We start from the raw sequence: 13,072 nt of genomic DNA, 5'->3' as shown, positions 1-13,072 counted from the left end.
TTCCAGGAGCTGGGCACTGAGCTGCTGGGCACCTGCACGGACTTCCAGACTGTGCCTGGGTGTGGTATTCACTGCCAGGTCAGCAGCACGGAGCCGCGGCTGCAGCAGAATGATGGAGATAATGAGGACAAGAACATCTTGGTGCAGATCAGCGACAGCGTACACCCCCTCAGCACAGAACCAGAGTCATTCAGTAAGTTGGGATGCATTCCCCATTGATCAAAGAAATGTTGTTAATCAGTATATTTAAAATCTCAACTTGGAAATTGAGCATGATGTCATTGTCATGGGGCGAGGAGCACACAGCTCAAAGTACACGGTGCAGTTGGAAAATGCGCTGGATTAGCCTGAATGTACTATCAGTGGGTGTGTTGCAACTTGATCATAGCCAGTCAAATGGCCCCTTTAAGCTGTTCACTTTGTGCCAAGGATATTTCAACAAATGGTTGCCTCAGAGTATAATTATTATGGGCCAGTTTTAATTTCCCATTAAACCGGTAGTTAAATAACTTAAACACACTATTCTGTAATTAAAAAATAATGACAAGCATCGTGACATTTTATTAGACAAAATAAAACCAGGGAAGGTCATAACGATACCAATGATTGCTGTTCACAGCAATAAAATCAACTGTTGCTCAAACAAAAGAAAAAATTATAATTCACAAGTCCATCATAATTCACAACAATGGCATGGCGTACTTAAACTGAACTGACCGATGCCCTTTAGAGGGGAGGAGCCTTTGGGTGGTTGGTGGGCAGTTGCTGCTTGCAGGTGACTTTCTCCTTGGTCATTATTTTGTCTCCAATGGCATAGAACCTGTAATATTTCCAAATGGCACTGCTCAGGTGCAGTGGGGGAGTTACTTTTTTTTCTTTGGTTCCTCCGTTTGGAATGTGAAGCCTACAGGCTACGGGGAGAGCATGACCCACACATGAACTTTATTTTTAGGCCCTCCAGACAAAACAATAACATGACTTGTTGTTTATTGGTCTCTTTTATATTATTATATTACCCTATGATGTTAAATTATCTTGGGAGGAGATAACTCACCACAAGCCAAGTGTTGGCTGGAAAGTTGAGCCCAATATGTCAAATACTATGATAATAATACCACTGTCAGGTTGTAAATGGTCTTCTTGCGTACTTCACTTTACACTCTTAGAAGCCTAGAACATACAATGGTGAAATAAATGCTATATTACATTACATTCATTTAGCAGATTCTATTATCCAGAGGAATCTATCAGTTGTCAGAAGTGCAGACAGATCTGATTGGATGTCCTCTGGCTCAAATGTGCCTTCTGGGTGTCCAGCTCAGGTGCAGCTTCCCTCGTACGCAGTCCTTATTGGGAACAGGGAGTGGATGAGGAGGAACGGGCTTACGGTGCAGCAGAATGTGGATGAGGCTATGATTGAACACGAGCGGAAAGGCCGCACTGCAGTCCTGGTAGCCATCGATGGTAAGGATACGCACAAGAAACACACTGAAGAAGTGCCTCAGGTTTATAGAGGGGCTAAATTAAGGGTAGGGCTAAATAAACAGTTAACTGCTGTGTCCTTCTGTAGGTCTACTCTGTGCAATGATTGCCATTGCTGACACTGTGAAGCCCGAGGCAGAGTTGGCCATCCACACACTCAAATCCATGGGGCTAGAGGTGGTGTTGATGACAGGAGACAACAGCAAAACAGCACGGGCCATTGCTGCTCAGGTAGGGTGCCACTGCTTGTTTTGGTACGTAAAAATCTCTTTTCAATATGGAGAACAAATATGTATTCAAACAAATGAATTCTATTATGAGCAATGTAAACAATATGCAAGGATGTGGTATAGTAATCCAGTGTGTCTACCCGTGTGTGCCTTATATCATTTTAAAATTATGGCCAATATAGTTGGTGAATATCATATAAATTCCAAATTGTTTGTCACATATATGCGTACATGTACATGCACAATACAGCTGTTGCTGTATTAGCTCCTTTTGAGGTGTAAATCACAAACTTACAAGTGCCTCCATTCCTGCCGCCATAAAGCCAGCTTGTCAGAAGAAAGTTCTCTCAATATTTATAATATCCAAATATCCTTCATCAATTGAAGATATACACTAAACCAGAAATAACCCCAAAAAAGTTAACTTTCCCTTTAACAATCACTTGTTGCGTTACAAACATGGGCACCTAGTGAACTTTCTCTCTGCAAATTTAAATGGTCTTTCCATGGTAGAACCTGTGTCATGTGGATTTGCTCTTATTCCAGGTGGGCATTAAGACGGTGTTTGCAGAGGTGCTGCCCTCTCACAAGGTGGCCAAAGTGGAGCAGCTGCAACGGACAGGCAGGCGGGTGGCCATGGTGGGAGACGGTGTCAATGACTCCCCAGCCCTGGCCATGGCGGATGTGGGGATTGCCATTGGTACAGGGACTGATGTGGCTATTGAGGCAGCAGACATAGTGCTGATCAGGGTAAGGACTAAAGAGCACATTACATATGACACTACATTACATATGTACACATGACACTACATTACATATACACACTCGTAACCACATCTGTGGTCAGTTCATTGCGTCCTAATCCATAAAGGACCAGTCTGCTACTATATCTTCCCTATGATTACTATCGCTATGTAATTGTCACAAATGAGCAATGTTGTTCACTGTCTTTATATTTTCATATTTATGTACTCTGCCATCTAACGTTAGGCTATTATGAAGCTACAGTAGCTATGCACTAATATTAGCATTACGTCATTTAGCTAACGTTAGTCAATCAGATGAATGTAACCTAAGCTGTACCCGTGTATGGAGACATAGCGATATTAGGCTAACGTTACAGCGAAAGTAGATTAACTGTAGAGATCGTTCTATGCAAATGTGTATTTTTAATGTATAATGGACAAAAAGCGATAGTAATCATAGTTAGCTAGCGAACAACGTTTCACTTACTTCTGAAACGGGCAAGAACTTTCCTCTTCCACATGTGTAGGCAATAATAGTCCGCCGGCAATAATAGTCGGCCTGTTTCATTGTCAACATCTGTTGTTGCTCACTTCCGTTATGTTGTGGCTTTGCATTTGTGTTGTGATTTTTGCATTTGTGTTTTCTGTTAATGTGCTTGTGTTTTTCGAATTTGCAAAGAGTTTTGGATATGCAGTTCGTTCGACACGTCTCGGCCACTGTATGAACGGCATGTACTCACACACACATGCTTCAGAGACACATATTCATGCTTATCTGCACTCACAAAAACATGGCAAAGCTATAATTAAGATTGGACACTAATTTTGGGGAGAAATGGAGGGGGAAAGGGGAATACAACTGGAGGGGTAAAAATATTTTTATCCATTTTTTAATTCAGGTGAGGCTTGATGAATCACCAGTGTATTTACACATTTTTATTGAGTGATGTTTGTGAAGATCTACAAAATAACTTGCAGAAGGCCATCAGTAGTGTATTAGCTGGGATGCTAACTAGCAGGCAGACAAATGATTAATGTCCATTGCCTATCAGAAAGACTGTCACCTACTAGCTAGTTGGACATACCACTTAGCCAGGGCTTCCATCCTGAGGTACCAGGGCATCTATGTTATCTTGTGAGCCAATTAACTTGTGTACTGCTCAAATAAAGCAAGTTGCACCCTTCTTCTAAGCTTGTGCTGCCAGCCGCCTCTTCTCACACAGAATTCCACCTGCTGACTTGTGCAGTCATTGTTTTACACTCTGCAGGGCATCTAGCCACAGGCACACTTGCGTAGTCCAAATTTCATGCAGCCCCATTGGGTACATTCTCACGCAGTGGAACTCGGTGTTCTAGCAGGATGAGTCACTTTGCAGGCCAATAACTGTCCTGTTCATTTTTATGTTCTGTTGACTCATGTGGATGGATTATCCTTTACTGATGATGATGATGATAATAAATCAGAAGTTTTTGCTTATATTTATTATTTCTTGTTAACCATAATTTCATTACCACTGTTGTACTGAACCTGACCCATAAAATGGCAGGTAATACCATAAGTCGAGATAACAGTAGGTGTGGTCCATAGAATATATCACTCGGAATAAACTGCATTTAAAACTTATGTCATGTTTATTTTGTTCAAGAGGCACTGACCCATTTCATTTTTAAAGGTTTTCCTCCTTGCTTACAGAATGATCTTTTAGACGTGGTGGGAAGTATTGATTTGTCCAAGAAGACTGTGAAAAGGATTCGGATTAACTTTGTTTTTGCACTCATATATAATCTCATTGGAATTCCAATTGCGGCTGGTAGGTATCAAGACATAGCTATTTCATTCACCTGAACTTGACGTGAACGTGATTTTCTGTTTATTCTAAAAACTATAATATATTGTGACATATCTCAATGGATGTTCATAATTTGATATGGATGTAATAATATTGATATATGATAATAATTTGATATTTGAACATGAAATGTAACATGCATGGCACATTGGTCTGAGTTTTTATATAATGTAATCTTTTATAAAAAGTATCCCTATACTTAAAGTAATAATCTCGAAGATTTTCATTAAAATAAATGTCTTTTAAGTCACTATCAATCACTGCATTGGTGATTGAGCCTATTTTTATATTAATTTATACTATTATTATTATCATAATTCATGATTAAAAACTTGGTGTCTGTGGCGACATTCCCGGGAAAAAATCACAAGCGGCGCACAGTTAGTGATGCGTTTTTCATCACCCATCAGTGGTTGGTCCGCCAGAGAGGGTAGGCGGAACTAACGCAACAGGCTCGCTCTTCTACTCACTTGTGTGTGAGTGGCGTACTGTTTTTTCCGGTGTCTGCATGCGTTACAATAACAGAGAAAGGGGGGTTGGGGGAGTTATGGAACCCTAAAAAGTTTTTGTGTAACATGAGAGATCATATTATTTGTTGATGTAGATTTTGTATTACATTTAATGACAATGTAACTTCACTAAATTACATAGCTATTTGCACAGCTAACGCTAGCTACCGGACCATGTCAAGAAAGACAACATTAGTTTAGACAACGTTGCACACCGTATCCATCTCTCATATGAGGTAACGTTGCGTTAGCTAGCTAGCTAATGTAATTAACACAATCTAATGTCGGCTAACAATTAGAAAAAAATGCTAGCTAACGCTACCGACCGGTACCGACCTCGCAAACCGTCTCTCGAATGCAATGCTACCTTGTTGCAACGTTGCAGTGTAGTTAACTTAAGGCCAGCTCAGATCAATGATTCGCAACGAGACTGGGTGCAACTTGAAAAATTCCAAGACGTCTGATTGTAAACGTTCTAAAACTGCACTTGGTGATTTGACAAGGACGGTCTTTTAAAACCTCAGGGCAGGCAATGGCTCTGCTACTAGCCAGTTCACACCGCTGCAATTTTCTCTGCAACATTCTAAAACCGTTTCGCCTCGTTGCGAATCATTGATCTGAACTGGCCTTAACGTTACCGTTATTTGCATTGCCATCGAGTTCATCAATATATTAGCTATAATGATCGGAATAAAGCCGGGGTATGTGGAGCAGAGCCGGGTCTGATTTCTGAAGACGTCATGCAGGAGAAAACGAAATAAAAGAATACGGCAGTATGGATTAGCATTGTTATTATTTTATTACGCTTCCTCATATGTTCCTTCAGCCTTTATGCCCTTTTTGATGAAATCTCCTTTGTTTTTGTTTTATTCTTCTTGTTCTGATTGCTAATTTAACACCCAGCTCAGCTTTATTCTCGAACAGTTTAGCTAGCAAAACCAGAAACACCAGGGGTAACATTTTGCAAGGCAGTTGTTTCAAAAATACCACGAAAAAGACTGCTTATTGTGCACGAGATACATAATTGCACGAGCCACAGCGAATCCCGCAAATCCTTCTCTGCAGTGTAAAGATGTTCATACCGGGCAAATGGTGGCTAAAGAACGTTTGCAGAAATTGATCATCACTAATTCTACCCCAGGTTTGCTACGGCATTTTAACCCGGCTCAGCAGTGTAAGGACATCTTGAGTTAGCCTCATGTTAGACAACGAATGAGTATGTACATAACGTTACTTTTATAACAACCGTTTTTTATTCAGTAAATAGTAAGTGTTATAGTTGGCGTGCCAACTGACTGACGTCACACAGGCGACACTGGTTGGATCCGGTTGGATCTATGGGAAGTGAGGTCCAAAAACACACCTGCAATTACCGCTTCTCGCCATTGGCACCGCCATAGAGAACAAAACTGAAATCTTCGAGATTGTCACTTTAAGTATCTTTGTGTTGGCTTTTGTGATTGTGTGAATTTGATAAAATATAATCAATATGGCATGTTTTAAAAGGTTTACATTATCTTTAAATGTAAATCAGGAGTGTTCCTTCCTGTGGGCCTGATTCTTCAGCCTTGGATGGGCTCTGCAGCAATGGCAGCTTCTTCTGTCTCTGTGGTGCTTTCTTCTCTCCTGCTTAAATGGTGAGTGTACAGTAACTCAAACATCAAAAAGGGAAGTAGTAAAGCTCTTCAAAATATCAGAAAATACTGTTTGTTATTCATTTGAGAGGGAGGGTAGAAGACATGGGCAGTTACAAAATTTTAAACAACCACAAAAATGACCAGTGCCTCAATTTTCAAATGTGCAAAATGGTGATACATATTACACAGATACTGTTAAAATATTAAAGAAAATATAAATTAAGTGAAGATGCAGTAGAGTGGACTATTGGAGATTTGTCATTAAATGCTACCTTAATTTGTGAACCCCATTCACTTTTGAACAGAATTTAATTGGCATTTGAATTTTCAAATTCAAGAAGCCCAACAAATTACTAGCACGCCAAATTCTTTCTAGGAGACCAAAAATAGACTAGGCAGTGCAGTGGATCGCACTGTTGCCTCAGAGCAATAAAAGTAGCTGATCCACAAACAAATGCAGCTGATCCACAAATAAATGTAACTGGTTTACGAATAAATGTAGCCGATCCACAAATAAATGTAGCCAATCCACAAATGTAGCTGGTTCAAATTTGTTCATCACATGTCGCTTGCATTTATTTGTAAAAAAAAAAATCTGAGTGGCATAATTAACAAAAAATCCACAAATTGTTTTTTTTTCATGGAGTCTAGTCCAGCCAGTCAGATTTTAAGACATCCTTTCGTTAACAGCCACATTACTCTGACCTATCACAGCACGTATATAGTTCAGGATTGTGTTGTGGAGAGATCACACAACTGCTCGGTTGAGAAGATTGCTGTAATGGCTTTCTCTTTGATCAACGCATGAAGCCTTAAAACCTTGAACCAAAGTGAAACCATCTTATATTTGTACAGTCCCATTCATTTTTGAGAAGGGCTGATGAAAACAACTGTAACTTGTGGTTAACATGGCCGTCTGTAAAGACTTGCCACACACCTTATAATTAACTAATTAGCTTGCTTACTGTAGGCCCTGCACAAACATGCATTTTAAAACGTCTATTGACAGGGTTAATGTCATTATAGTGCTGAAGGCAATGATAGTTAGTGAACTTTGCAAACACTAACATTAGCTATCTCTAGCTACTGCTTCATTAGCCCTTGTGGAATATATAAAACCATTTGCAATGTCCATTCATTTCAGCGAATATTGTTCCTCTCTCATTGCAGCTACACCAAACCCAGTGCGGAGAAGCTGGAGTCTCAGTTGAAGCATCGTGGGCAGTTGAGAACGAGCAGCTTGTCTGAAATAAGCATACACATTGGCATTGACGAGTGCCATCAGCCCTCGCCCAAACTTAGTCTTCTTGACCGCATTGTCAATTATAGCCGGGCTTCGATAAGCTCACTCCGTTCAGACAAACATTCGCTCAACAGCTTGGCCCTCGGTGAGCCTGACAAACACTCTCTGCTGGTTGGGGAGGCTCTCTGTGAAGAGACCGTATAAGGCCGGTGTATCATCTCTAGACCTTTATTCCACAGCTGCCTTCGCATTGACAATTCGAGCAGAAGCTGGATTTTTAAAATGAAGTTGTATTTATTTATTATTTTTTCGCTCCCAATGTGTGTGTTCACACCGCAGTGTTTTTAATGATTGATACCGTCTACATACGGTAAATTTATTACTCTACAAATATATAAGCATGTTTGCACCTTTAAGTGTATCTTTGAAAGAAATGACCCAGGTTGTACACAGAAATGTCAGTACTAAAAAGCAGGAAAGGAGGTTTGTCAATACTTGCTTTCATTTAGCATAATTGGGCAATTAAAATGCAGTGTGCACACAGTGAAATAGCAGAAGAGTATACAAAAGTTTTTGGTTTCAGGTTATACCACCGTCGCTCTGTAACAGATTTTTGGAAATACTTTTGTGTAGCCTCCATGAGAATCACAGAATATCGTTTAGGATTGAGCAGCAAGTGCCTGTGATTAGGACTACACTCTTTCAAAATTTGGTAATTGGTAAACTGAAGGCCAGGCAAGGAAATCCAGTGTGTACTTCTGGTGCAGGGTCAAGTTCCTCTGTTGCAAAAAGACTGGTGTAAAATGTGTTGCTTTATCAACTCTTTTTTTGATGCATCCAGTCAGACTCGTTTCAGACCTTAAGAAAATACATATACAATACAAATACATAATACAATACACATTCCCATACACTTTTATCCAAAACTACAGCATTCCACTAGCTGTCCAACTTTGCACTGCAAAAAATATACTTGACCCCAACAATCTGGCTTCAGATCTGGCCACTCCACTGAAACTTCTGTTACTCCATGAAAGTGGCTGCTTTGTCATTTGTCCCGATTGTGCTAGATCTACCCGCTGCTTTTACAGACAGATGAATATTTTTTACATTGAAGTCATTTACAAGACATGCAGTGCAACCTGCAGTTTATATTCTTCACATACAGTCCATTTATGCCATGTTCAACAGCACTGTACATTGGCAGTGCCCCACCTGGGAATCAAAGCTTTGAAGTTGCATGGTCACTTCACTATACATTATGCTACTCGGGCACTTGATTAACAGGGCCTTTTATTACCTCAAGCAGAAATGGGAATCTCGGGCACTGCCTTCACCTGAATCTCATCCTGCCTCTCAGGGAGTTCTTCCCATGTACCCTGGCTAGACTCCCACTCAATATCACGCTGCCTTTCGACAGGAGTTCCCAGGAATCAGTGCTTATGTCCCTCCTGTGCTAATTCTACACAGAAACTCATGTGTATGGCATCTCTTCAAAATGGCGATACTTATTTCATTCTCTTTTCCCCTTCTGACCATTAAATATAATTACACAACACGGCACCTCCATGACTTATCTGGAAGACGTGTTGCCAAGATTGACTTCTCAAGGTCTCCCTAGTCTTCACCCATCCAAGACCATACTATTACCAATGATGACAACTATGACATCTCAGACTGTCAAAAAACATGCATGACACTAGAACACAACATTCAGTCATTCAGTGTATCATCGGCTTAGACCTCTAGATTCTCCCTCTACGAAATCTGAGCTACTTGCCCATTTCTTACTACCTACTGAACCCAGCTGCTTGTCCAGATTACTTCTTCCCAATATTAACTATTGTGGCTCTACACGCTGGTCACCATTCATGTTTGGTTTATATTCTACCATTTTATAGCTTGTATTTTATCTATGGAACTAAGTTAGGAGTTTCTCTGCATTGTACATTATCTATTACATAAATACCATTTAATTCTTTATTTTAAGTCAATGTATTGTTTTAATGTTGCACTGGTTTTCCAAGCTCTTTTCAAGCATGCACAGCTGTATTTCCATAGTGTGTCTCAACCCCTAAATATAACTTGTAATGACTTTGGACAATTTTATAACTATCATACTAATGTTTTCGAGGCATACATAGTTATACAATTTGAAAAGGAAAAAGTTCTTTATATTTAAAACCAGAATCTATTTGTAAGTCCATTTTAATTTAATATTACTACTGCAAATCAAAGATGAATACTGTGATTGGGGTAAATATCTGAAATGCACACCTCTGCTCTATTTCCAATCCTTAACTCACATGCACTACAGTAATCGACCAGGTTCACTGATCATCTCACACTCAGCACTGTGAACAATGCAAACAAAAAATATACCTTAAGTCTTTTAAATTGTCTTTCTTTTAGTACAAATGTATTTAGTACCTGAATAAGTATATTTTAAATAACAATAAACCTTCATTCTTCAGCACTTTTCCTATCGAGTTTGGTATCTGAAAGTGTATAAAGAAAAAATAAATAAATACATGTTTAATACATGTCAAATGTTTCATCTTCAAAAGCATCTTATCTGCTTAAGTAGGACAATCCAAAATTTCAGCAAAAGTAAAACTAATCCTTCCTGCTTCTTAGGGTTATTAAGAAGGTCAGCATCTGTAGACCTACAGGAATGTTGGAGCTTGTATTTTACTATAAGGTCAGTGTATGAGTGTATTGTGGTGCTAAGCCATCTAATGCTTTAAAACAAGAAAAAGAAACCATGAAGACAATTCAGGTATAGGTGCAATGTGTACTTTTTTGTTCTCGTTGAAGCACATGCTGCCGTGTTGCTGCTGATCAATGTTTTTGGGGTGACCAAAAATAAGACCCATGGCAGTACATACGTAGCAAGAATATGTATTGGAATTTCTGTATCTGCCTCTCAGAAATTGCCACACTTGGGCAATGTTTGCAAATGTTTCTAAGCTTTTTGTTACTTGTGATATTGAAGCTCTGATTAGCATTTAACACCTAGGTTTTTATAATTCAGTTTTTAAGTTTTAAAGGGCAGTTAGCATGTGTTTTTAGGTTATTTTTCATCTTGGGGCCTTTGTTCCAGTGACTGTGACCTCTGTCTTAAGTTAGTATGAGGAAAATAACCCACATTTGTATTTTGGGCTACTTGGCAAGTGTTTTTTCAAAATGAAAACCAACTATTTTGTATGTAAATATGACACCCTAAGACTACGCTGGCATTTATGTTCAAACTCAATGTGCTGTGTATTATGGAATATTTCTGCTTTGCCTGTATAGACATTTTATGTTTATTTGCTCTCCTGTTCACTCTTCTACTATAGCACTTTGCACATCTTAATGTTTTTGTACACCTGAGTATGCAAAAATGGCTTTTGCTAAGCCATATGATTATTAAACTATATGAGTTACAGCTCGTAGATGTAAGAACAAGATGAGGAATTGGGAAAACTAGTTGTTGATAATTTCAAGGAAACTATCTTTCCTAGTTGTGTGCTTATAAAATAGAATAGAGAATTTGTACTCTTATAAATGTTTAATATGAGTTTTTTTTTTGTTGCCAAAAATGACAAGACCATAGAACAAAATCATAGTTGTGTATTATCAGTAACAATTATTTGGCCATAAAGGTAAGTGATTTGCTTGTGCATTTAGTTAAACGAAAATTTCAGAGGAAACGATGCAGAAATCTGTTACATCCCAATTAAGTCTCTTCAGTTTTGGTTTCATTGTAGCTTCATACGCCGTGTTTAATATGATGCTGCAATAGCAGGTTATATATATGTTGAATGTATTTTTGACATCAGAAATATGTGTGTCATAATGCTGTATTTCTTTTTTTTAAAGCATTTTCTGCCATTAAATAAAAAATAAATTTGAGCCATAGTCCTTGTATTTTAACAAATATTAACATATATTTTAAAACATTAGTTTTAGTACATAACACTAAAACTCTTTAATTATGCATTCAGCGTGTGATATATACCTTATGGTCTGGTATCCAACCCTGTGGGTGCCAGTGCTGGCCATGACCATTAGCCCCAGAGGGCGGCACATAATTGACTGTAGCAGGGACAGAGGCCTTCAGCCATTAAGATTGTCTGTGTCTCATAATTTCCTAGTGACTCCTCTTGTGGATCAGCCAGCTTCCTGTCTGCCTGTACCAACAACTGTGCATTGAGTGTATTCCTCCAGTGCAGTGACTGGAGGAACAGGCAATGTACTGTGGAGTGAAAATAAGTGTGACTGGCAGCATAGCCTTAGGAAAAGTGCAGTTAGGTCCAGTCTAAAGCAGTGAAGAATTCTTTATCAGCATAGTTACTGTAGCACCCCCATGATTTGGACATTCATAGTGACCCTGCCAGTGCCAATAGTGGCCAGCCAGCAGCTCTGACTAAATTACATTACAGGCATTTACCAGATGCTCTTATCCAGAGAGACTTGCACACCTTTTTTACATAGCATTTATATTGCATCCATTTATACAGCTGGATATATACCAAAGCAATGCAGGTTAAGTACCTTGCTCAAGGGTACAACGGCAGTGTCCTACCTGGGATTCGAACCTGTGACCTTTTAGGTTACATGACCCGCTCCTTACCTCTTATACTACACTGCCGCCCACTAAGTACCCTGTGATGCCAGGAGATGCCATAGTATTGGGACAGAGAGCTGCTTCTCTGTCAGACTTTTCTGTCTGTCAAATATTACTGTCAGATTCAGTATATTTATCAGGGCTGTAGTACTCGAGTCCGGTCTCGATCTAGAGACCAATTTTTGATAGTCTTGGACTCGTAGTTAATATGACTCAGTCTTGAATCGGTCTCACAAGACTCGTTCCGAGACAAAAAGCTGTGTTCGAAATTGCATAGTTAACGTTACATAACAATATTGTTTTTAGTTGTGAAGCAACTCTACATACACTTCTGTGTGTGTGTCTGTAGAAAAAGTTTGACACCGCATTTCCGTGAAAACGAAACTTGAAAAAAAAAAAAAGCACACTGCTGTGTGTTGTGTGCGCCAAGCATCTATCACCGAAACAGTGAGAGTGTAAGCTTTCTAACTATGTATAACATGTCTAATTTTGCTTTTGTAATTTGCGTTTTATAGGTCAGCGTAACCAAAAAGTTTCTTATCATCGCATTCACTTACGCATTCACTCTGTGGTAGCAGTAAAAGACGCTGCACCTAACGAAACGTCAACGATTTTTCATAATTTCTTTGAAAATACAATTATTATTGAGGACTTCTGGGTATAGCTAAGCCATATGTTTGCTGATAGAACTATCTGACAACGTTTTCTGGAGCAAAACAGAAGCGGATTGAACTGTATCATTGATTTACTGTCTCTGTCTCCA

General features: G+C 39.2%; 1 protein-coding gene across 1 annotated transcript in view; it reads left to right on the top strand.

Annotated features, from left to right (window-relative positions):
• The window catches only part of atp7a (ATPase copper transporting alpha), a 30,701-nt gene extending 19,107 nt beyond the window's left edge, over nt 1-11,594 (top strand). Inside the window, 7 exon segments of the mRNA XM_064327622.1 lie at nt 7-193; nt 1,318-1,464; nt 1,571-1,713; nt 2,259-2,462; nt 4,152-4,269; nt 6,352-6,454; nt 7,625-11,594. Coding sequence (XP_064183692.1) covers nt 7-193; nt 1,318-1,464; nt 1,571-1,713; nt 2,259-2,462; nt 4,152-4,269; nt 6,352-6,454; nt 7,625-7,901 — 1,179 coding nt within the window. The 3' untranslated portion in view covers nt 7,902-11,594.
• The last annotated feature ends 1,478 nt before the right edge of the window (nt 11,595-13,072 follow it).

Source organism: Anguilla rostrata, chromosome 3, assembly GCF_018555375.3.
Source record: "Anguilla rostrata isolate EN2019 chromosome 3, ASM1855537v3, whole genome shotgun sequence".
Taxonomy (NCBI): Eukaryota; Metazoa; Chordata; class Actinopteri; order Anguilliformes; family Anguillidae; genus Anguilla; species Anguilla rostrata.
This window is presented reverse-complemented; position numbering and strand designations above follow the sequence as displayed.